The 22,162-nt window shown below is 39.1% G+C and overlaps 2 protein-coding genes across 4 annotated transcripts in view; both read right to left on the minus strand.

Moving 5' to 3' along the window:
- ANKRD31 (ankyrin repeat domain 31) overlaps positions 1–22,162 on the minus strand; it is a 137,715-nt gene that overhangs the window by 76,494 nt on the left and 39,059 nt on the right. For all 3 annotated transcript variants that reach the window (XR_009738979.1, XR_009738978.1, XM_061429988.1), the window contains exons 12-13: positions 5,603–5,758; positions 2,217–2,359 (exon numbers count right to left, since the gene is read on the minus strand). Coding sequence is in view for 1 of the 3 variants with exons in the window: in XM_061429988.1 (XP_061285972.1) it covers positions 2,217–2,359; positions 5,603–5,758 (299 nt within the window). In the remaining 2 variants the exon portion in view is untranslated. The remainder of the gene's footprint in view (positions 1–2,216; positions 2,360–5,602; positions 5,759–22,162) is intronic.
- LOC133255453 (cytochrome c oxidase subunit 7C, mitochondrial-like) lies at positions 519–1,004 on the minus strand. The gene has a single exon (XM_061429873.1). The coding sequence runs from the start codon at positions 1,002–1,004 to the stop codon at positions 654–656; it is 351 nt and encodes a 116-aa protein (XP_061285857.1). The 3' UTR covers positions 519–653.

A 22,162-nucleotide genomic window follows, 5' to 3' on the forward strand; every position in this document is an offset into this window, starting at 1 on the left:
CTTTTTCACTCTCCTCTTTCACCCTCATTAAGAGGCTCTTTAGTTCCTCTTCCTTTTCTGCCATTAGAGTGGTATCATCTGCTTATCCGAAGTTGTTGACATTTCTCCCAGCAATCATGATTCTAGCTTGTGATTTATCCAGCTCAGTATTTCACATGATGTACTCTGCATAGAAGTTGAATAAACAGGGTGACAATATACAGCCTTGATGTATTCCTTTCCCAATTTTGAACCAGTCAGTTGTTCCATGTCTGGTTTTAACTGTTGCTTCTTGACCTGCATACAGTTTTCTCAGTAGACGGTAAGGTGTTCTGGTATTTCCATCTCTTTAAGAATTTTCCAGTTTGTTGTGATCCACACAGTCAAAGGCTTCAGTGTAGTCAATGAAGCAGATGTTTTTCTGGAATTCCCTTGCTTTCCCCATGACCTAACGACTGTTGACAATTTGATCTCTCGTTCCTCTGTCTCTTCGAAAACACAGCTTATACACTCAGAAGTTCTCAGTTCACATACTATTGAAGCCTAGCTTGTAGGATTTTTTTTTTATGTTATAAGTTTATTTACAAACATATCTAGGATGCTGAATTCAAGGGATTGATCCTTTTAAGAGACTGCACCTCTTAATATGCTCCTCTTCCTATCTGTCTCATGGATTACTTTTTAAGCAGTTGGTGTCTTACTATAAAGAAAGGTGCAGCAAATCCAGACCCAAAGAACAAAGTCATCATAGCTAGTAATCTCCACTTGTTTTCCACTGAAAATGGTATATTCTTCCCTGGACCCTCCTCATAGTGGCTCTGACGAACCACTGAGGTTGTGACCCTCCGGATGCTCTGTCCCAACACAGCACTGTTGGACGCTCTACAAAAGATCCAGAGACTGGAGGCGGAAGAAATGGCGGCTGCAAACCTACCGCTCCTTGCCTCACGACCTTGCTCCTCCAACTGCCTCTTGTAGGATTTTGAGTATAACCTTCCTAGCACATGAAATGAGCTCAACTGCATCTCTTCTAAGAGATTCTTGCCTACAGCCTTCCCCAGCTCTACCTGTGGCAGGTATTTCTTCTGGAGAAACACAGAACAGATCTTCCTTAGCCCTCTTCCCTACTCTAGAGGTTTTAAACCCAGAAGCAACTTCCACCACTTTAAGTAAACAATAAACTATTTTCAGGAAATGCCTCAGCCCGATGCAGTCCCTGGACCAGAAAAAAATGCCTAGGAAGCTCAGAGTACATATGATAAAGCATTTGTGCCAGTCTTAATTAACAGTTTCATAATTGCGGGCTTCCCAGGTAGCACTAGTGGTAAAGAACACAGCTGTGAATGCAGGGGACGTAAGAGACCTGGGTTCAATCCCTGGGTCGGGAATATCCCTAGAGGAGGGCATGGCAACCCACTCCAGTTTTCTTGCCTAGAGAATCCTATGGGCAGAGGAGCCTGGTGGACTACAGTCCATAGGGTTGCAGAGTCAGACATGACTGAAGCGACTTAGCATTCACGTACCATTACTCTAGTTACTATTAACCAACATATATGGAATTATATTATAACCATTGGTACCTCTGTGCTGGTGTGTACTGGTTGGTCATTAAACCTGAGAGGTTCTCATGTCTTAGTCTGATTTTGAAAGTAACAATAGACTACAAAAAGCTGTGAGCCTGCTGCGACCCTATCATTGCATAACATACTAAGAAGGAAATGTTCTTCTAGAGCCTGTAAGGGTGTCCCTGGTGACTCAAGCACTAAACAATCTGCCTGCAGTGAAGGAGACCCGGGTTTGATCCCTGGGTGGGGAAGATCCTCTAGAGGAGGAAATGGCAACCCACTCCAGTGCTCTTGCCTGGAGAATCCCATGAACAAAGGAGCCTGACGGGTTACAGTCCACCGGGTCGAAAAGAGTTGGACTCGACTGAAGTGACTCAGCACGTGCACACAGAGCCTATAAAGTACTATACAAAAAGAGTCCTAAGGAAGTTGAAAAAATACTATGTACAACCAAAATACACATCATGTAGTTATTAAAAGTAACATGTAAAACTGGATCTGCCATATTAGGCACAACCAATCCATCACAGTAATATCTTATTATAAATTCTGAGTACTGATTAGCAGAATGAACTGAAACTGAATCCCTATCTGTTTTTCTATTGTTTGCCCAGAGGTTTTTAATAGTTGCAGAGTGTAGTGTTTTCTCTGCAAACGAAAGAATTACAGTACCTGATAATGTCCATTAATCACAGCATCATGTAGGGGAGTGATCTGGTACATTCCTCTGATATTCACATCTGCTCCACCTTTTAACAGTTCACTTACTGTCTGATAAAACCCTCCTAAACTAGCTTCATGAAGTGCTGTCCAACCTATGACACAAAAAAGTAATGGTGTTTGTTATATTTGGCATCTTAATAATGTCTGTGCTTGCCCTTAAAATAAGAACTCTAAGTTGTTGCTTTAAAAATATTTTGGCTATATGAAACAAGATAATCTCACCATGAAGCAATCTGTATTATTTGCAGATTCAATTCAAATTTTTATTAAAACTCCTACCCTTAACACTGTTGGTATTAATATGGAAAAATATGAAAACAGTAAAAAATTTGAAAACACTCCTGCCCCCCTCAAATAAAAAGGCTGTAAGGAGGGGGGTCATTATTAGCTCATAGAGAATGCTGGTTGCAGGTTACTTTTCTGCAGAGAAAAGGGAAAAAAGCCTTATTCGTAGCTCAAGGTACTTTCGTTAAAGTAACCCAGCCAGCAGGACCTCACAGAAGTCAGTTTAAAAGTTGACTCTTGAACTTTGCAGGTCTATCTTATACACAGATTTCTTTCCAACAGTAAATACTATGCTATCACATAATCTGAGGTCATTGAAGGAGAAACCATGAATAGGGAGAGCTAACTATAATTTATACTCAGATTTTTTACCACAATGAGAGTCAGGACCCTAACTCCCACACTATTCAAGGGTCAACTGTATAATTTTTTCTCCCAGTTTGCAAAAAGTTAGTTACAGTAATTCAACTAACATACTACAAAGTGCTCCAAGAATACCAGTCATCCAGATAAATCTTTCTGTTAGTCAGACACAATGATATAAGTCAAAGATATCTATTAAACTCCAAAATAACAAATCTTTTATTATCTCCCCAAACTGCAAGTTGGGAGATCCTCAAGCAAACTTTTTTTCTTTTTAAAAATGTAACTATCTTGGAGGAAATTTCCTCAAAGCTTTCTGAGAGGACAGATTTCCTATAAAGACAATACAATTGAACACATTTGTTTAAAAAAATTCCATGTCATAATGATATTAGTTGTATGATCTAATGCAGCAACTGTTAACACCCACAGAGATATGCAGTGTACCTTCTTCTGTATTACAGTCCTCAACAATTTTGCTCCTCATTTTTAATGTTTTTATGTGTCTCTTGCCTTGTTGTTGGCTTAAACTTCTTGCTATTATCAATATCCTGGCCTGAGTCAATCTTTTCAGTTCTAATGTGTCATAAGCTTAGGAATCTGTGTAAAATAATCCTCAATTCATTGATCTGACAGGGTTTTAGCAAAGAAGCTTTATTAGATCTATTTTGGGTATTCAGAGTTTATTTTCAGGCTATTTCATGGTTGTCACCATTGGTTTTGATAGGTAAAGAATTATTGAAGTAGGTTTTCTTTTTTAAATCAAAGACAAAAATATCACAAAATGTAAATGAGGACTTATGAAATGCAAATGTTACCTATGAAAAGATAATTGGGTATACTACATTTTATGTGCACTTAAGTCTTTATCGGATTGTATCAAAAAATAAATATATTTTAACCTTTCTAGTAGATACTGTGTATTTTTTTGTTTCCATAGTATTTGGTGCAGAGGAGGCATATGGTAAAAGCTCACTACATTGAACCAATATGTTATAAGGAGGCCATACATCTCTTGTCAGTAGTTCTTGAACTTTAATGAGAATATAAATCACCTAGGGAGGGACTTCCCTGGTAGTGCAGTGGCTAAGACGCTGCACTCCCAGCACAGGGGTCCTGGGTTTGAGCCTGGTCAGGGAACTGGATCCCGCACATTGCAACCAAAGACGCTGTGTGTGCAACCAAAGATCCCTCAGGCCGCAATGAAGATCAAAGACCCCATGGGCCACGACAAAGACCCTGTGCAGCCAATAAATGAGTGGATATTGAAAAAACCATCTAGGGAAGCTAGAGCTCTAGATTTTAACCTAAAGATTTTGACTGTGATTTTCAGTGATTTTGTGTGTGTGCTTCAGTAAAGGTTAAATTTTAAACAAATATTGTAGGTGACTGATAGGAAAATGGCTTATGGACAACCTTTCGCAAACCCTGCTCTCTGCAATTGTGTGAGACATGGTAGTCAGAAGTAGTAAGGTCAGAGTAAGATGCCAACTGAGAAGAAAAAGTAGAAAACAGGGGAGTTCAAAAGTCTGGAAAATATGGACAGGTAAGGAATTCATGAAAGTCACAGAAGTACATGGGGCAGTGAGGAGAAGGTGTATACTGCCAAGCAAAAGACAAGTAGGGAATAGCAACCAAGGATGCTAATAATGGCACAGGAAAGAAAAAAAAAGGTTAATGAACAGAAACCTGTAAAGATTGATGTTTGGGAAATCCATAAATTCCAGTTGGAGGCACGCAGAACTACTCCTGAACCTAAGAAGCACACAGAGACTTAACAGAAAGAACCATGTGTTTCTCAAAATCAAAGAAGCAAGTGCTCTGGCTAGCAAGTAAGGACCCATGGTTTAGGGTTACAAGACCATGATAGATGAACTGGTTACGAGACTTAGAATAACAGTCTTTAAAGCTCTGATTGATTATAGTACAAACCCAGGTCCTGCTAAAGTAAGTTCTGGGGGAACACTTGTATCACCTGCTTATCTGTGGATTGTGCCGCCGATCTCTGTGTATCAAAAGACTTTATGCACTGTTTCATACGCCAAGAAAGTCTAGAAACCACAGTAAAAGCAAGGACACACAAAAGGTGCTGGCCCAGTGCTGCTCAGTGCTTTAAGTATGTAAGCGCCACTGAGGAATCATTCCTCTCCAAGAAAATATGCCAGGTTCTCCCCACAGGAAGACTACCAGAGATCCAACCTGGCAGAAAGATTGTTCTTTCTGAGCTTCCTGCTCCACCCTCTCCAACTCATCTAGTCTGTTCTCTTCATTTCCCTGGCAACTGTTTTGCTGTCCCTCTACCATTAATTTTCCCAGAAGCTCAATGTATCACCAGCTTCTTTCAGCTCTGAACCTCATTCCTCTTCCATTAAAAGCTGAGTCTTACAGTAACAATGCTCACACAAAGCCAGCAAGCTGGCCCCAGGAGCCCCATCCCTCTGTGGCAGCTGCTGCACGTGGCCCACCAGGTGGGCCCAGGCAGGCACAACCTTTGAAGGGGAAATGCCTCTCCCCTTATCTTACCACTTCCTGGAGAGGATGGTAAAGCATCACCTAAGAAGAAAAATTACTTGGAAGCTTTCTGTTTCAGGCTTGCCTTAAGCCTACTTTGCCATAATTTCATAGCAGTAATTCAGCTGAAAGAAAAAACACTCTGAAGATAACTGTAGGTGTTAACCACAACCTACCGGCATAACTTGGCTGATTAACATTTCCACCTTTTTCGATATAATGATGAACAAGACCAATATCATTGTGCACAGCAGCTTTATACAGTAAGTTCTCTCCAAAAATGTTTCTCCGGTTAATGTTAGCAAGAGTTACTTTATTCATCTTCATTTTTTCTGAAATAAAGGCATAAACAAAAGAAAACCAAAAATATGAGTAATTCTTATTTGAAAATCAAGAGGAACATCAGTAACAGAATGATTTCAGTTAACATTCTAGAATAGAGATATATCATATTATGAAGGAGCATTTCATTCATTAACCCAACTATAACGGTATCTACATGCAAAAAGGTGAAAGAGGCAAATGTCATTAGTTTGAAATATTTGAGTAAACTATAGATCATGCAAGCATTTATGTAGATTGAAACTCTAGGAAAGCTGCATATGTAAGAAGACGAATAGATTAGTTTCTTAGAAGTTCTAATGAAAGGGACTATTTAGATGTTATTACACCTAACAAAATGTTACAATACCAAAATGTCTTATAAAACCATGAAGAGAAAATCTCAGAACTGTATCAGAAAGATACAAAAATTACCTCCAGGAAAACCAGAAAAAAGAATGCTACTAAATTTTCTTTCTTTGCTAAAAATAATTGTCATGAAATTAAATAAAGGACTATGATCTTGAGCTGTATAGTAGTTTTGACTTCCTAAGCCGGGAAATACACAATTAAAATAGTTCTCCAGGTTCTGCATCAGTTCAGTTTAGTTCAGTCACTCAGTCGTGTCCGACTCTTTGCGACACCAAGTATCATTTCTCCACTGTGCCTCCTAAAATACTGAAACTCTTCATTTAGATAACCCAAATCCTGTCCACTTTTACCGATAATACTCATTTGGTTTTCCCAAATTTCAGAAAAGCTTTGATGATAGCTTTTCTAGTTTTCATGTAAATACCCTGCTCCATCCTAAAAAGTAACTGAGTACTGCAGCAGATTTTCTCAATGGATCACAATTCAACTGCTTTGTTTTTATGTGATTCTCTCCATTCAGTCCCACTGTAAACTAAAACCAACCAACTGCTGAACACTTGAGCCTACCTTCCCCTACCCCAGACTACAAACCATTCTGCTCCCACCAGATAAACTATATATAAAGACCAATAGTCTGTAATCCATATCTGTCTTTGCCAGTTGTACTTTCTATTATAAATATGCAATTTATTAAAAACAAATTAAGAATATAAAAATTTTCAATGAAAACTAAGTTGTGAAAGACATTCACTTCCAATCAGGACTAAATGACTGCTACGACTTACCGTCCCGTTGTAAACAACTAGAAAACTAAATAAAATATACGTGGTGGGGGGGAACCCTTTATCCAGAAATTAGAAAAACGGGTAGTTCAGATCTATGACTCCCTGAGTGAAGGCCAACAATGCAGTGAGACCTAAGGTCACTCCAGCTTCCCGTCTGGGGTTTTCCGAAGATAACACCAGCATATGAGGTGCTCCTGCTGGGCAGAGGAGACAGATCAGCGTCTAGGGAGGCCGGGGTAAAAAAATTTACAGGGCAGGGCACCAGAGATGAGGGTGTAGAGAAAAGGCACCAGAAATCTAGAAAAAGGGCTCTTTGAGTCATTATCTGAATACTAAATCATTCATGGGTAAATAGTCATGAGACTGGGCAAGAAATACCCAGGAACTATAAATTATTAATAACAACCATCGGAGATCATACAGGCTGGGGAACATTTACATTCCTGCTCATCTGGGGAGAGAGACTTTGTTGAACAACTGGGGCATTTAGAGACACCTTTAGTGGGTCATATCTTAGGGGCAGAGCTAAACTAGTCCTAGAGTAAGGCCTACACTAGACCTACCTAACCAGAATTTTCTAAATGTATTGAAAGGACCAAGCTGAACTTGTTGGCCAAAACAAAAATAAACACTCTTAAAATACAGAGAATAACACTTAATAATATTCTGCTGCATACAGATTTTCAATTGTTCTCAATGTAAAGGCCTGTGCCTTTGTCAAAACTCAGGGTTTGCTTCTGAACTCCCTTCTCTTCCACTCATCTACTAATATTTCCCTATATTGATGACAGTACCATGCTGTTTTGATCACCACAGCCATAAAATAATAATAATTCTTGAAATAAGGTAGTGTTAGCTCTCAAAACTTTGTTATCAGAGTTGTCTATTTAGATCCTTTGCATTCCATATGAATTTTAGAACCAGCTTTAGAATTTCTACCAAAAAAAAAAAAAAATCCTACAGGGATTTTGATTAAGATTGTGTAGATTCCATAAATACATCTCAGCAGAAAGAAATCTTAATCATATCGAGTCTTCTGACTCAATGAACAAGATATGTTTCCATTTCTCTCCATCAAATTTTGTTCTCTATGTGTAACATCTTCTAGGTTTCAGCGTACCTGTCTTTTACATCATTTGTTAAATTTTATCTGTATTTCACATTTTTTTGAAATTTCAGCATAAATTTCACTTCCTAATTGTTTGGCTTTCAAATTTAACTGTTTGTTGCTAGAATACAGAAGTGTAATTAATATTAGTATATTGACCTTTTATGTTGCAACTTTGCTAAACTCATAGTTGCTTTTATTGTAGTTTCCATCAGATTTTCTACAGACGATCATGTGACTTGTGACTAAAGACAGTTTTCTTTCAATGATCAAAAGAAGTAGTGAGAACAGACTTTCCTACCTTATTTCTGATCTTGGGGGGAAAGCACTAAGTCTTTCACCATTAAGTATGAGAGCTGTGTATCTTCTTGTAGATGCCCTTTATCAGGTTGATCCAGTTCCCCACTATTATAAATTTGCTGAGTTTTTAATCAGTAATGGATATTCAGCTCAGTTCAGTCGCTCAGTCGTGTCCAACTCTTTGCAAACCCATGAAGCACAGCACTCCAGGCCTCCCTGTCCATCACCAACTCCCGGAGTTCACTCAGACTCACGTCCATCGAGTCAGTGATGCCATCCAGCCATCTCATCCTCTGTCCTCCCCTTCTCCTCCTGCCCCCAGTCCCTCCCAGCATCAGAGTCTTTTCCAATGAGTCAACTCTTTGCATGAGGTGGCCAAAGTACTGGAGTTTCAGCTTTAGCATCATTCCTTCCAAAGAAACCCCAGGGCTGATCTCCTTTAGAATGGACTGGTTGGATCTCCTTGCAGTCCAAGGGAGTCTCAAGAGTCTTCTCCAACACCACAGTTCAAAAGCATCAATTCTTAGGCGCTCAGCCTTCTTATCAGGTGTTGCCAAAATCTTTCTCTGCATCATCTACTGAGGTGATCATACGGTTCTTCTCTTTTAGCTTATTAATGTAACAAATTACAGTGTTTCAATTTCAAATGTAAAGTCAACCCAACATTCCTGTGATAAATCTCACTTGGTTACAATGCACATATGCACATATGTTGCATATGATTTGCTAAAATTGTTTAGATTTTTGCATCTCTGCTTATGAAGGATACTGAACTGCAGTTTTATGTTCTTATAATGTCTTTGATTTTTGTATCAGTTTAATGGTGACCTCATAAGATGAGCTGGAAACAGTTCCTCATTGTCAGGTTTTTGGAAGAGTTTGTGAAGAACTCTGTCCTGGCTTCCCTGGTGGCTCAGAGGGTAAAGCATCTGCCTGCAATGCAGGAGACCCGGGTTTGAACCCTGGGTCGGGAAGACCCCCTGGAGAAGAAAATGGCAACCCACTCCAGTATTCTTGCCTAGAGAATCCCATGGATGGAGGAGCCTGGTAGGCTACAGTCTATGGGGTCGCAAAGAGTCAGACACGACTGAGCAATTTTACTTCACTCACTTTGTGAAGAACTGGTATTATTTCTTCCTTAGCTGTTTAGCAGAATTCACTATTAAAGGTATAATGGACTGAAGTATATTCTCACAAAATTCATGTGTTGAAGCCCTAATATAATAGGTTTGCATCCTTATAAAAAAGGAAGAAACACTAAAGCTCTCTGCACACACAAAAAAGTCACTGCAGGAAGGCACTGTCTGAAATCCAGGAAGAGAGGTCTCAGCAGAAACAGAATTTTGTAGCACCTTGCTGCTGCTAAGTCACTTCAGTCGTGTCCAACTCTGTGCGACCCCATAGACGGCCTCCTACGAGGCTCATCTGTCCCTGGGATTCTCCAGGCAAGAACACTGGAGTGGGTTGCCATTTCCTTCTCCAGTGCATTAAAGTGAAAAGTGAAGTCGCTCAGTCATGTCCGACTCTTAGCAACCTCATGGACTGCAGCCTACCAGGCTCCTCCGTCCATGGGATTTTCCAGGCAAGAGTACCTTAATTGTGGACTATCATGGCATCTGGTCCCATCACTTCATGGGAAATAGATGGGGAAACAGTGGAAACAGTGTCAGACTTAATTTTGGGGGCTCCAAAATCACTGCAGATAGTGACTGCAGCCATGAAATTAAAAGACGCTTACTCCTTGGAAGAAAAGTTATGACCAACCTAGACAGCATATTGAAAAGCAGAGACATTACTTTGCCTACAAAGGTTCGTCTAGTCAAGGCTGTGGTTTTTCCAGTGGTCATGTATGGATGTGAGAGTTGGACTGTGAAGAAAGCTGAGCGCTGAAGAATTGATGCTTTTGAACTGTGGTGTTGGAGAAGACTCTGGAGAGTCCCTTGGACTGCAGGGAGATCCAACCAATCCATTCTGAAGGAGATCAGCCCTGGGATTTCTTTGGAGGGAATGATGCTAAAGCTAAAACTCCAGTACTTTGGCCACCTCATGCGAAGAGCTGACTCATTGGAAAAGACTCGGATGCTGGGAGGGACTGGGGGCAGGAGAAGAAGGGGACAACAGAGGATGAGATGGCTGGATGGCATCACTGACTCGATTGATGCGAGTCTGAGTGAACTCGGGGAGTTGGTGATGGACAGGGAGGCCTGGTGTGCTGCAATTCACGGGTCGCAGAGTCAGACACGACTGAGCGACTGATCTGAACCATGGACTTTCAGCCTCTAGAACTATGAGAAAGTAAGTTTCTGTTGTTTAGGCCACCCAGTTTGTAGTACTCAGTTATGTTAGCCTCAGTCAACTAATACAGGAAGCATCTTGGCCTAGAAGTTTTTTTGGTTTGTTGTTGTTTGTTGATTTGCTTTTTGGTGAGGAAGTTTTGAAATAAAGATGCAATTTACTTAGTAGATTTGTTATTACTCAGGTTGCCCATTGCTTTATAATACTTATGTCTGTCAAGGAATTTGTCCATTTCATCTAATGCACTGGCAAAAAGTTGTTCATAATATTCCCTTATTATCCTTTTGCATATCTGTAGACTACGTCATGATGCCGCCTCTCTTACTTCTGACGTTGGTAATCTGTGCCTCTCTTTTTTTTTCTGGTCAGTTTGAGAAAGGTTTATCAGTTTTACTGATCTCCAAGATTACTTTTATTGACTTTCCTTATTATTTTTCTGTTTTCAACTTCATTGATTTTTGCTTTACCATTGTTTTCTCCTTTACCGTTTCCTCTGTTTACTCTGGATTTCATTCACTCTTTTTTCTAGTTCCTTAAGTTAGAAGCTGATATCACTGATTTGAGAGGGTTCTTTATTTCTAACATAGGCATTTAGTACTACAACTCCCCCATCACTCTTTTCATGACATCTTCATGAAATTAGCTGACTATTGTTGACTATTAGTATTAGTTGACTAAGGCTAACATAACTGAGTACTACAAACTGGGTGACTTAAACAACAGAAATTTATTTTCTCATAGTTCTAGAGGCTGAAAGTCCACAATTAAGGTGCTACATAATTCTGTTTCTGCTGAGACCTCTCTTTCTGGCTTTCAGACAGTGACTTCCTTCAGTAACTTTTTTGTGTGTGCTATGTTGTATTTTCACTCTATTTTAGCTAAGCATAATCTCAAATTTCCTTTAAATTTCTTTGACCCATGGGTTATTTTAAAGTGTGTTACTTACTTTCCAAATATCTCAAGATTTTATAGAGATCTGTTACTGATCTTCTGTTAATTCTATTTGGAATCATAAAAAACACTCTATGATATTAATCCTTTTATGTTTATTGATACTTCTTTTATGGTTCAGCATATAAACTATCTTGATAAATATTCTGAGTCCTTGAAAAGAATATGTTATCTTCTGACCTTGAGTGGAAAGTTACACAGATGTTAAACAGACCGAGCTGTCTGACAGCGTTGTTTTGAATCCCCTCTATCCTTACTGTCCACTTCAGTCACTATAATGAGTTAACGATCACTGAAGACTGGCATTAAAATCACTGACTATAATTGTGGATTTGTCTATTTCTTCTTGTACTTTTATCAGTTTTCACTTCATGTATTTTGAAACTCTGTTATTAACAGAGTAGTTGTTTATTTCAGATAGATACCCAGGAGTGGAACTGCTGGATGATATTGTAGCTCCCACTTTTTGAGGAATCTCCACACTGTTTTCCATAGTGACTGTACCAATTTACACTTCCCACCAACAGCGCACAGTGTTTCCTTTTCTCAACATCCTCCCTAACACTCGTCATTTACTGTCTTTTTGATAACAGCCATTTTAACAGGGGTGAGATGGTATCTCATTGTGGTTTTGACTTGCACTTCCCTGATGATTTGTGACGTGGAGCACCTTTTCATGTGTCTGTGGCCATCTATTTGTCTTCTTTGGAATAATGTCTATTCAGATCCTCTGTGAAAACACTAACTAGAAAAGATATATGCACCCTTACGTTCATTGCAGCATTTTTAGAGATATAGAAGCAACCTAACTGTCCACTAATAGATGAATGGATAAAGATGTGACATATGTATACGATGGAATATTACTACTTTTTGCGACCCCATGGATTACAACATACCAGGCTTCCCTGTCCTTCTCTATCTCCCACAGTTTGCTCAAACTCATGTCCATTGAGTCAATAATGCCATCCAACCATCTCATCCTCTGTCGCCTCCTTCTCCTCCTGCCCTCAATCTTTCCCAGGCTCAGGGTCTTTTCCAATGAGATGGTTCTTCACATCAGGTGGCCAAAGTATTGGAGCTTCAGTTTCAGCATCAGTCCCTCTGATGAATATTCAGGGTTGATTTCTTTTAGGACTGACTGGTTTGATCTCCTTGCTGTCCAAGAGATTCTCAAGAGTCTTCTCCAACACCACAGTTCAAAAGCATCAATTCTTCAGCACTCAGTCTTCTTTATGATCCAACTCTCATATGCATGTATGACTACTGGAAAAACCGTAGCTTTGACCATACGGACCTTTGTCGACAAAGTCACGTCTCTGTTTTTTATGATCACATGGATCACAGTCTTGTGTGCCTCAATGAAACTATGAGCTATGTCATGTAGGGCCATCCAAGATAGAAAGGTCATGTGGGAGAGTTCTGACAAAACATGGTCCATTGGAGAAGGGAATGACAAACCACGTCAGCATTCTTGCCTTGAGTACCCCATGAACAATATGGAAAGGCAAAAATGGAGTATTATGCAGCCATAAAAAGAGTGAAATCTTCCCATATGCAACAACATGGGTGGACATAAAGGGTATTAAGTGAAATAAGCCAGACAGAGAAAGACAAACACTGTACAATTTCCCTTACATATGGAATCTAAAAAACAAAACAAATGAACAAATGTAACAAAACAGAAACAGAGTCACAGGTTCAGAAAACCAACAGGTGGTTGCCAGAGTGGAGGGAGTGAGGGGATGAGAGAAACAGGTAAGGGATCCTAAGAGGTACAAAACTCCAGTTGCAAAATAAATGAGGCCCAGGTATAAGTGTACAGTGTGAGAATACAGTAATATGTAATATCTTTGTATGGTAAAAGATGGTATCTAGACTTATCATAAAGATCAACTTAAAATGTACAGAAACACTGAATCACTATAAAGCCAATGCAAAGTTGAGGTCATTACACTTCAAAAATAAACAAGCAAATAAACAAACTCATTGGAAAAGAGACCACATTTGTGGTTATTGGGAGTAAGGGGAAGGGGTTGGGGGGATTGTATCAAGGCAGTCAAAAGGTACAAACTCCCTGTTATAAATAAGTACTACGGATATAATGTACAATATGATAAATATAATTAACACTGCTGTATATTATGTGTGAAAGTGGTTAAGAGTAAATCCTAAGACTTCTCAACACAAGGAAAAAAATTTTTTTTCTATTTCTTTAATTTTGTATCTATATAAGATGATGGATGCCCACTAAACTTACTGGGTAATCATTTCATGATATATAATGTCAAATCATTAGGTTGTACACCTTTAATTTATACCAAGCTGTATGTCAATTATATCTCAACAAAACTGGAAGAAAAAAGAGAGAAAAATTATTTAGATTTATTATGTACTCGTGGGGAAGAGATCTCCCTGTAGCTCAAATGGTAAAGACTCTACCTGTGATGCAAGAGATCAGGGTTCGATCCCTGGGTCGGGAAGATCACCTGGAAAAGGGAATGGCAACCCACTCCAGTATTCTTGCCTGGAGAATCCCATGGACAGAGGAACCAGGTGGGTTACAGTCCGTGGGGTCACAAAGAGTTGGACACAACTGAGTGACACACACACACACACACACACACTTGGGGAAGTAACCCCTGCATCATTATGGAATAACTTTATCCCTGCTAAGATTCTTTGTTATAAAATTTACTCTGTCTGGTGCTAATGGTGTATTATATAATGTATTATAGTTCATAATATATGCTGTTCTATATAACAGTATATAGTGACTTCAGCCATCTTCTAATTTGTGTGGTAAGATAAACAATGGTCCTCCAAAGATGTTCATATCTTTTTTTTGAGAGTTGCAATATTTTATTTTATATAAACATGTATCTATTCTTTTTCAAATTCTTTTCCCATTTAGGTTGGTATATTATGTTTAGCAAAGTTCCCTGTATACAGTAGGTCCTTGTTGGTTATCCATTTTAAATATAGTAGTGTGTACAGTTCCATCCCAAACTCCCTATCCCTCCCTTATCACTCTTTCCCCTGGTAACCTTAAGTGTGTTCTCTAAGTCTGTGAGTCTGTCTCTGTTTTGTAAATGAGTTCATTTCTATCACTTCTTTTTTAGATTCCATATATGGGATATCATACAATATTTCTCTTTCCCTGACTTACTTCACTCAGGATGACAATTTCTAGGTCTATCCATGTTGCTGCTGCTGCTGCTGCTAAGTCGCTTCAGTCGTGTCCGACTCTGTGCGACCCCACAGACAGCAGCCCACCAGGCTCCCCCGTCCCTGGGACTCTCCAGGCAAGAAAACTGGAGTGGGTTGCCATTTCCTTCTCCAATGCATGAAAGTGAAAAGTGAAAGGGAAGTCACTCAGTCGTGTCCAACTCTTTGCGACCCCATGGACTGTAGCCTACCAGGCTCTTCCGTCCATGGGATTTCCCAGGCGAGTACTGGAGTGGGGTGCCATTGCCTTCTCCACTGCAAATGGCATTATTTCATTTGTTTTAATGGTTAAGTAATATTCCATTGTATATATGTACCACATCGTCCTTATCCTTTCCTTTGTTGATGAGTATTAAAATTGTTTCCATGTCTTAGCTATTGTAAACAATGCTGAAATGAACACTGGGGTGCATGAATCCTTTCAGACCATGTTTTTCTCCCAATATGTGTCCAGGAGTAGGATTGCAGGATCATATGGTAGCTCTATTTTTAGTTTTGAAAGCAACCTCCATACTGTTCTCCATTGTTCAGTTCAGTTTGGTCACTCAGTCGTGTCCAGCTCTTTGCAACCTCATGGACTGTAGAACGCCAGGCTTCCCTGTCCATCACCAACTCCTGGAGGTTGCTCAAACTCATGTCCATTGAGTCAGTGATGCCATCCAACCATCCCATCCTCTGTCATCCCCTTCTCCTCCCGCCTTCAATCTTTCGCAACATCAGGGTCTTTTCCAGTGAGTCAGTTCTTCACATCAGGTGGCCAAAGTATTGGAGTTTCAGCTTCAGCCTTCCAATGAATACTCAGGACTGATTTCCTTTAGGATGAACTGGTTGGATCTACTTGCAGTCCAAGGGACTCTCAAGAGTCTTCTCCAACACCACAGTTCAAAAGCATCAATTCTTCGGTGCTCAGCTTTCTTTATAGTCCAACTCTTACATCCATACATAACCACTGGAAAAACCATCGGCAAAGTAATGTCTCTGCTTTTTAATATGCTGTCTAGGTTAGTCATAGCTTTTCTTCCAAGGAGTGAGCATCTTTTAATTCCATGGCTGCAGTGATTTTGGAGACCCCCAAAATAAAGTCTGTCACTGTTTCAACTGTTTCCCTATCTATTTGCCATGAAGTGATGGGACTGGATGCCATGATCTTAGTTTTCTGAATGTTGTATTTTAAGTCAACTTTTTCACTCTTCTCGTTCACTTTCATCAAGAGGCACTTTAGTTCTTTGCTTTCTGCCATAGTGGCTATACCAGTTTGCATTCCCACCAATGGTGTTGGAGGGTTCCCTTCTCTCCACACTCCCTCTAGCATTTAGTTTGTAGATTTTTTGAAGATAGCCATTTTGACTGGTGTGAAATGATATCTCACTGTAGTTTTGATTTGCATTTCTCTTAGTAATTAGTGATGTTGAACATTTTTTCATGTGCCTCTTGGCCATCTGTATGCCTTCTTTTGAAAAATGTCTATTTATCTCTTTAGCCCATTTTTTGATTGGTTTGTTTGTTTTGATATTATGCCACATGAGCTATTTGTAAATTCTGAAGACTAATCCCTTGTTGGTCACATCATTTGCAAATATTTCCTTCCGATCTGTTGTTTTGTTTACAGCTTCCTTCATATCTTAATCCTCCAAACCCTGAGAATGTTCTCTTATAGACAGGAAAAGAGACTTTGCACATGTGATTAAGGATCTAGAGAAGAGAATCTTACCATGGATTATCTGGGTATCTATACAATCACAAGAATTCTTTAAAGATGAAAGGGTTGGTGGGAATGTAAATTGGTGTGGCCACTTTGCAAACGAGTATGGAGGTTTCTCAAAAAAATAAAAATAGAACTACCACATGACCCAGTAACTCCTATCCTGGGTATACATATGAAAAAAACAACAATATTAATTTAAAAAGATACATGTACCCCAATGGTCATAGTAGCATTATTTATAATTGCCAAGATATGGGAGCCACCCAAGTGTCCATCAACAAATGAATGGATAAAGGACATGTGGTATGCATATACAATGGAATATTACTCAGCCATTGTTGTTTAGTTGCTCAGTTGTATGAGACTCTTCACAACCCCATGGAGTGCAGCCCACCAGGCTTCTCTGTCCATGGGATTTCCCAGGCAAGAATACTGAAGTAGGTTACCACTTCCTTCTCCAGGAGATCTTCTGGACCCAGGGATCAAACCCACTTCTCCTACATTGCAGGTGGATTCTTTACCACTGAGCCACCAGGAACTCAGCCATTAAAAGGAACTAAATTTTACCATTTGCAGGAATATGGATGGATTTGGAGGCCATTATGCTAAGTGAAATAAGTCAGAAAGATAAATACTACATGGTATCCTTCATATGTGAAATCTAAAAAATACAACAAACTAATGACTATAACAAAAAGACTCACAGATACAGAGAACAAACTAGTTATCAGTGGGGTGGGGAGGGGCAATATAGGAGTGGGGGAGTGGGAAGTACAAACTATTGGGTGTGTGACAGGTTACAAGGATATGCTGTACAATATGGGGGAGATAGCCAGTATTTTGTAATAACTGCAAGTGGAGTACAACCTTTAAATTTTGTATTAAAAATAAACACAGAGGAAAGGAAAAAGATTAAAAGAGGGGAAGGCAAAGTGACAAGAGAAGCACAGACTGGACAGATGTAGCCAGCAGCAACAGCAGCAGCAGCCAGCAGCAAAGGAATGCCATAGCCTCCAGCAGCTGGAAGGGAAAGGAACACATTTTTCCCTGAGCATAGAGAAGGAACCAGCCCTGCTGAGACCTTGGTTTTAACTCCCAGCACTCATTTGGACTTCTGACTTCAGGATTGTAAGAGAATGTATTTGTGTTAAGTCACTAACTTTGTTGTAAATTGTTATCACCATAGGAAACTAATACAACTTATGCTAGCAAAGTATATTTTCCCTCTATTCTTTTCATTTTAACCTGTTTATGCATTTATATTTCAAATATGTTTCTGAAAGTAAGCATATAGTTTCAGTTCAGTTCAGTTCAGTCGCTCAGTCGTGTCCAACTCTTTGCAACCCCATGAATCGCAGCACGCCAGGCCTCCCTGTCCATCACCAACTCCCGGAGTTCACTCAGACTCACGTCCATTGAGTCACTGATGCCATCCAGCCATCTCATCCTCTGTCGTCCCCTTCTCCTCTTGCCCCCAATCCCTCCCAGCATCAGTCTTTTCCAATGAGTCAACTCTTCACGTGAGGTGGCCAAAGTACTGGAGTTTCAGCTTTAGCATCATTCCCTCCAAAGAAATCCCAGGGCTGATCCCCTTCAGAATGGACTGAGTGGATCTCCTTGTAGTCCAAGGGACTCTCCAGAGTCTTCTCCAACACCACAGTTCAAAACCATCAATTCTTCAGAACTCAGCTTTCTTCACAGTTCAACTCTCACATCCATACATGACCACAGGAAAAACCACAGCCTTGACTAGACGGACCTTTGTTGGCAAAGGAATGTCTCTGCTTTTCAATATGCTATCTAGGTTGCTCATAACTTTCCTTCCAAGGAGTGTCTTTTAATTTCATGGCTGTAGTCACCATCTGCAGTGATTTTGGAGCACAAAAAAATAAAGTCTGACACTGTTTCCACTGTTTCCCCATCTATTTCCCATGAAGTGATGGGACCGGATGCCATGATCTTCGTTTTCTGAATGTTGAGCTTTAAGCCAACTTTTTCACTCTCCACTTTCACTTTCATCAAGAGGCTTTTTAGTTCCTCTTCACTTTCTGCCATAAGGGTGGTGTCATCTGCATATCTGAGATGATTGATATTTCTCCTGGCAATCTTGATTTCAGCTTGTGCTTCTTCCAGCCCAGCATTTCTCAAGATGTACTCTGCACAGAAGTTAAATAAGCAGGGTGACAATAGAGAGCCTTGACGTACTCCTTTTCCTATTTGGAACCAGTCTGTTGTTCCATGTCCAATTCTAACTGTTGCTTCCTGACCTGCATACAAATTTCTCAAGAGGCAGGTCAGGTGGTCTGGTATTCCCATCTCTTTCAGAATTTTCCACAGTTTATTGTGATCCACACAGTCAAAGGCTTTGGTATAGTCAATAAAGCACAAATAGATGTTTTTCTGGAACTCTCTTGCTTTTTCGATGATCCAGCAAAAAATCTGCTTTTTAACTGAGAGTGTCTTAATCATTTATATTCAGTGTGATTGTTAACATATGGTTGGGTTTGAGCGTATCATCTTATTACTTTTTTTCAATTTTTCTCATCTATTCTTTATTTTCTTTTCCCTCTTCTACCTCCTTTTGGATTAAAAATGAATATTTTTGTTAATCCATTATAACACCTGTGCTGACTTCTTGTGATTATTTATTTATTAAAATGTTTTTTTCAGAGTTTATAGTGTATCTTCAATTTATCATGAGTGAGTGAGTAAGTGAAAGTCACTTAGTCATGTCCGACTCTCTGTGACCCCATGGACTGTAACCCACCAGGCTCTCCTCTGTCCATGGGATTCTCCAGGCAAGAATACTGGAGTGGATTGCCATTCCCTTCTTCATCAACTTATCACAGTCTACCTCCAAATGATATCTCCTTACATAAATTTTACAGTGGTATACTTCCATTTCTCCCCTAAAAGTCTTTTTATGTTATTATTGCCAGGCATTTTACTTTTATGTACATTTAAAATCTCATAATCAATTGTTATTTTTGTTTAAATAGTCAACCATTCTTTAAAATTGATTAATAAGAAAAAATTTGTATTTTTATCCATCAGTTTAGTCACTCAGTCATGTCCAACTCTTTGCAACCCCACGGACTGCAGCACATCAGGCTTCCCTGTTCATCATCAACTCCTGGAGCTTGCTCAAACTCATGTCCATTGAGTCAGTGATGCCATGCAACCATCTCACCCTCTGTCGTCCCCTTCTCCTCCCGCCTTCAATCTTTCCCAGCATCACGGTCTTTTCCAGTGAGTCAGTTCTTCACATCAGGTGGCCAAACTACTGGAGTTTCAGCTTCAACATCAGTCCTTCCAATGAATACTCAGGACTGATTTCCTTTAGGATGGACTGGTTGGATCTCCTTGCAGTCCAAGGGACTCTCAAGAGTCTTCACAAACAGCATAGTTCAAAAGCATCAATTCTTTGGCACTCAGCTTTCTTTATAGCCCAACTCTCATATCAATACATGCCTACTGGAAAAAAAAAATTGCCTTGACTAGACAGACCTTTGTCGGCAAAGTAATATCTCTGCTTTTTAACATGCTGTCTAGGTTGGTCACAGCTTTTCTTCCAAGGAGCAAGCGTCTTTTAATTTCATGGCTGCAGTCACCATCTGCAGTGATTTTGGAGCCCAAAAAAGAAAGTCTGTCACTGTTTCCATTGTTTCCCCATATTTGCCATGAAGTGATGGGGCCAGATACCATCATCTTATTTTTCTGAACGTTGAATTTTAACCCGGCCTTTTCACTCTCCTGTTTCACTTTCATCAAGAGGCTCTTTAGTACCTCTTTGCTTTCTGCCATAAGGGTGGTGTCATCTGCATATCTGAGGTTATTGATATTTCTCCTGGCAATCTTGATTCCAGCTTGAGCTTCTTCCAGCCCAGCATTTCTCATGATGTACTCTGCAAAGAAGTTAAATAAGCAGGGTGACAATACAGCTTTGATGTACTCTTTTCCCAATTTTGAAAGAGTTTGTTGTTCCAGTTCTAACTACTGCCTCTTGACCTGCACACAGGTTTCTCAGGAGACAGGTAAGGTGGTCTGGTATTCCCATCTCTTTAAGAATTTTCCACAGTTTGATGGAATAATCTTTATACATATAGTTAACAAGTCCAATGATCTTCAAGGTGTAAATGCAGATTTCCATTGAGTGTCATCTTTCTACTGCCTGAAGAATGTCCTTTAAAATTTCCTATAATACGGGTCTGCTGATGATGAGTCCTTTCAGCTTTTGTGTGTCTAAAACTATTTCACCTTCATTTCTGAAAGATATTATGTTGGGTATGGAATTCTAGGTTCTAGTTATAGAATTCTAGGTACAGAATTTTTTTTAGTACTTTAAAACTGCTGCTTGCTTTGTTTCCAACAAGAAATTTGAATCACTCTTATTACATAAAAAAATAGCTTTTTTTCCTTATCCACATATTTATACTCTTCTGATTTCATAAATGACTGAATATTATTTAATTGGTTATATTGTAATTTGTTAACCATTCAATTTAGGTTGTTTCTAAGTCATTTTATTATAGTAAACAATGCCGTGATGAACATCCTTATGAAATATATCTACATATTTGAGTAAACATAGCCATAGAATAAATCCCTGTAAGTAAAATTGCTGATTCAAAAGAATTGTGATTTAAAATTCTGATAAATATAAGTAAACCACCCTGTAAAAAGACTGAACATACACCATTATCAAAAACATATTTTGTTACATTCCTGTCTCTGAGAATTCTCAAATGTTTACTGGCATTCTCTTAGGTGAAAATTACACCTCTTAATTTGCATTTCGTTAAATGTGAATGAGATGTTAATCTTTTCAAGTATTTATGTATTTTTTCCTGTGAATTCCTTGTTCATATCCCTTACCTATGTTCTTTATAGTTAACTGTTTTGTAAGACGTTTTTGCATACAATAATAATTAACTCCTTGTCATTGTTATTAATATTTCTTCTGTGTTTGATGACTGATTTTCTTTAGGATATTTTTCCATACAATTTTTTTAAAATGAATGTGGTCAATTTTATCATTCTTTTCCCTCTTGGCTTCTGGGTTTGAGTTGTTCTACACAAAGGTTTTTCCAAGGTTGCAAAAGATTCACTTGTCTTTTCTTCTAGGGCATTTGTTTTAAACATTTTGGCCAAACAGGAATTAAGTTTGGTATAAGGAACGATACAGGGATGATCCAGTTTTGTGTTTTTCACTACTTATTGCTTACTTCTCTCTGCCACCAATTTTAGATGCCGTATCTATCACATACCTGACCCCATGTTCCCATTGTATCTGGCTTCTACATCTAAACACTTTATTCTGCTTCACTGATTTATCTGTTGATTCTTGTGTCAGTATCAAATCATTTTAATTTTTATTGCTTTTCTAATTGCTTTCATACTATGTAGAGCTGGTTTGTTCCTCTCTATTCTCCCTTGGCTTTTTTTTTTTTTTTCAGAATTTTCTTGGCTAGTTTTTATATTTACTTTTCCAATTGAAATTTTATATTATTCTCAAGCTAGCCTCCAGACCTATAAAGCAAAAAAAAAAAAAAAGAAAACAATTAACAAATATACGAAATCTGTTTCTGATTGCACTGCCATGCATTTACAGAATAATTTAGGGAGAAGTTTCTTACAATACTGGATCTTTATTGTCAAGAATACGGTTCTC

Source organism: Bos javanicus, chromosome 10 (assembly GCF_032452875.1).
Source record: "Bos javanicus breed banteng chromosome 10, ARS-OSU_banteng_1.0, whole genome shotgun sequence".
Lineage (NCBI taxonomy): Eukaryota > Metazoa > Chordata > Mammalia > Artiodactyla > Bovidae > Bos > Bos javanicus.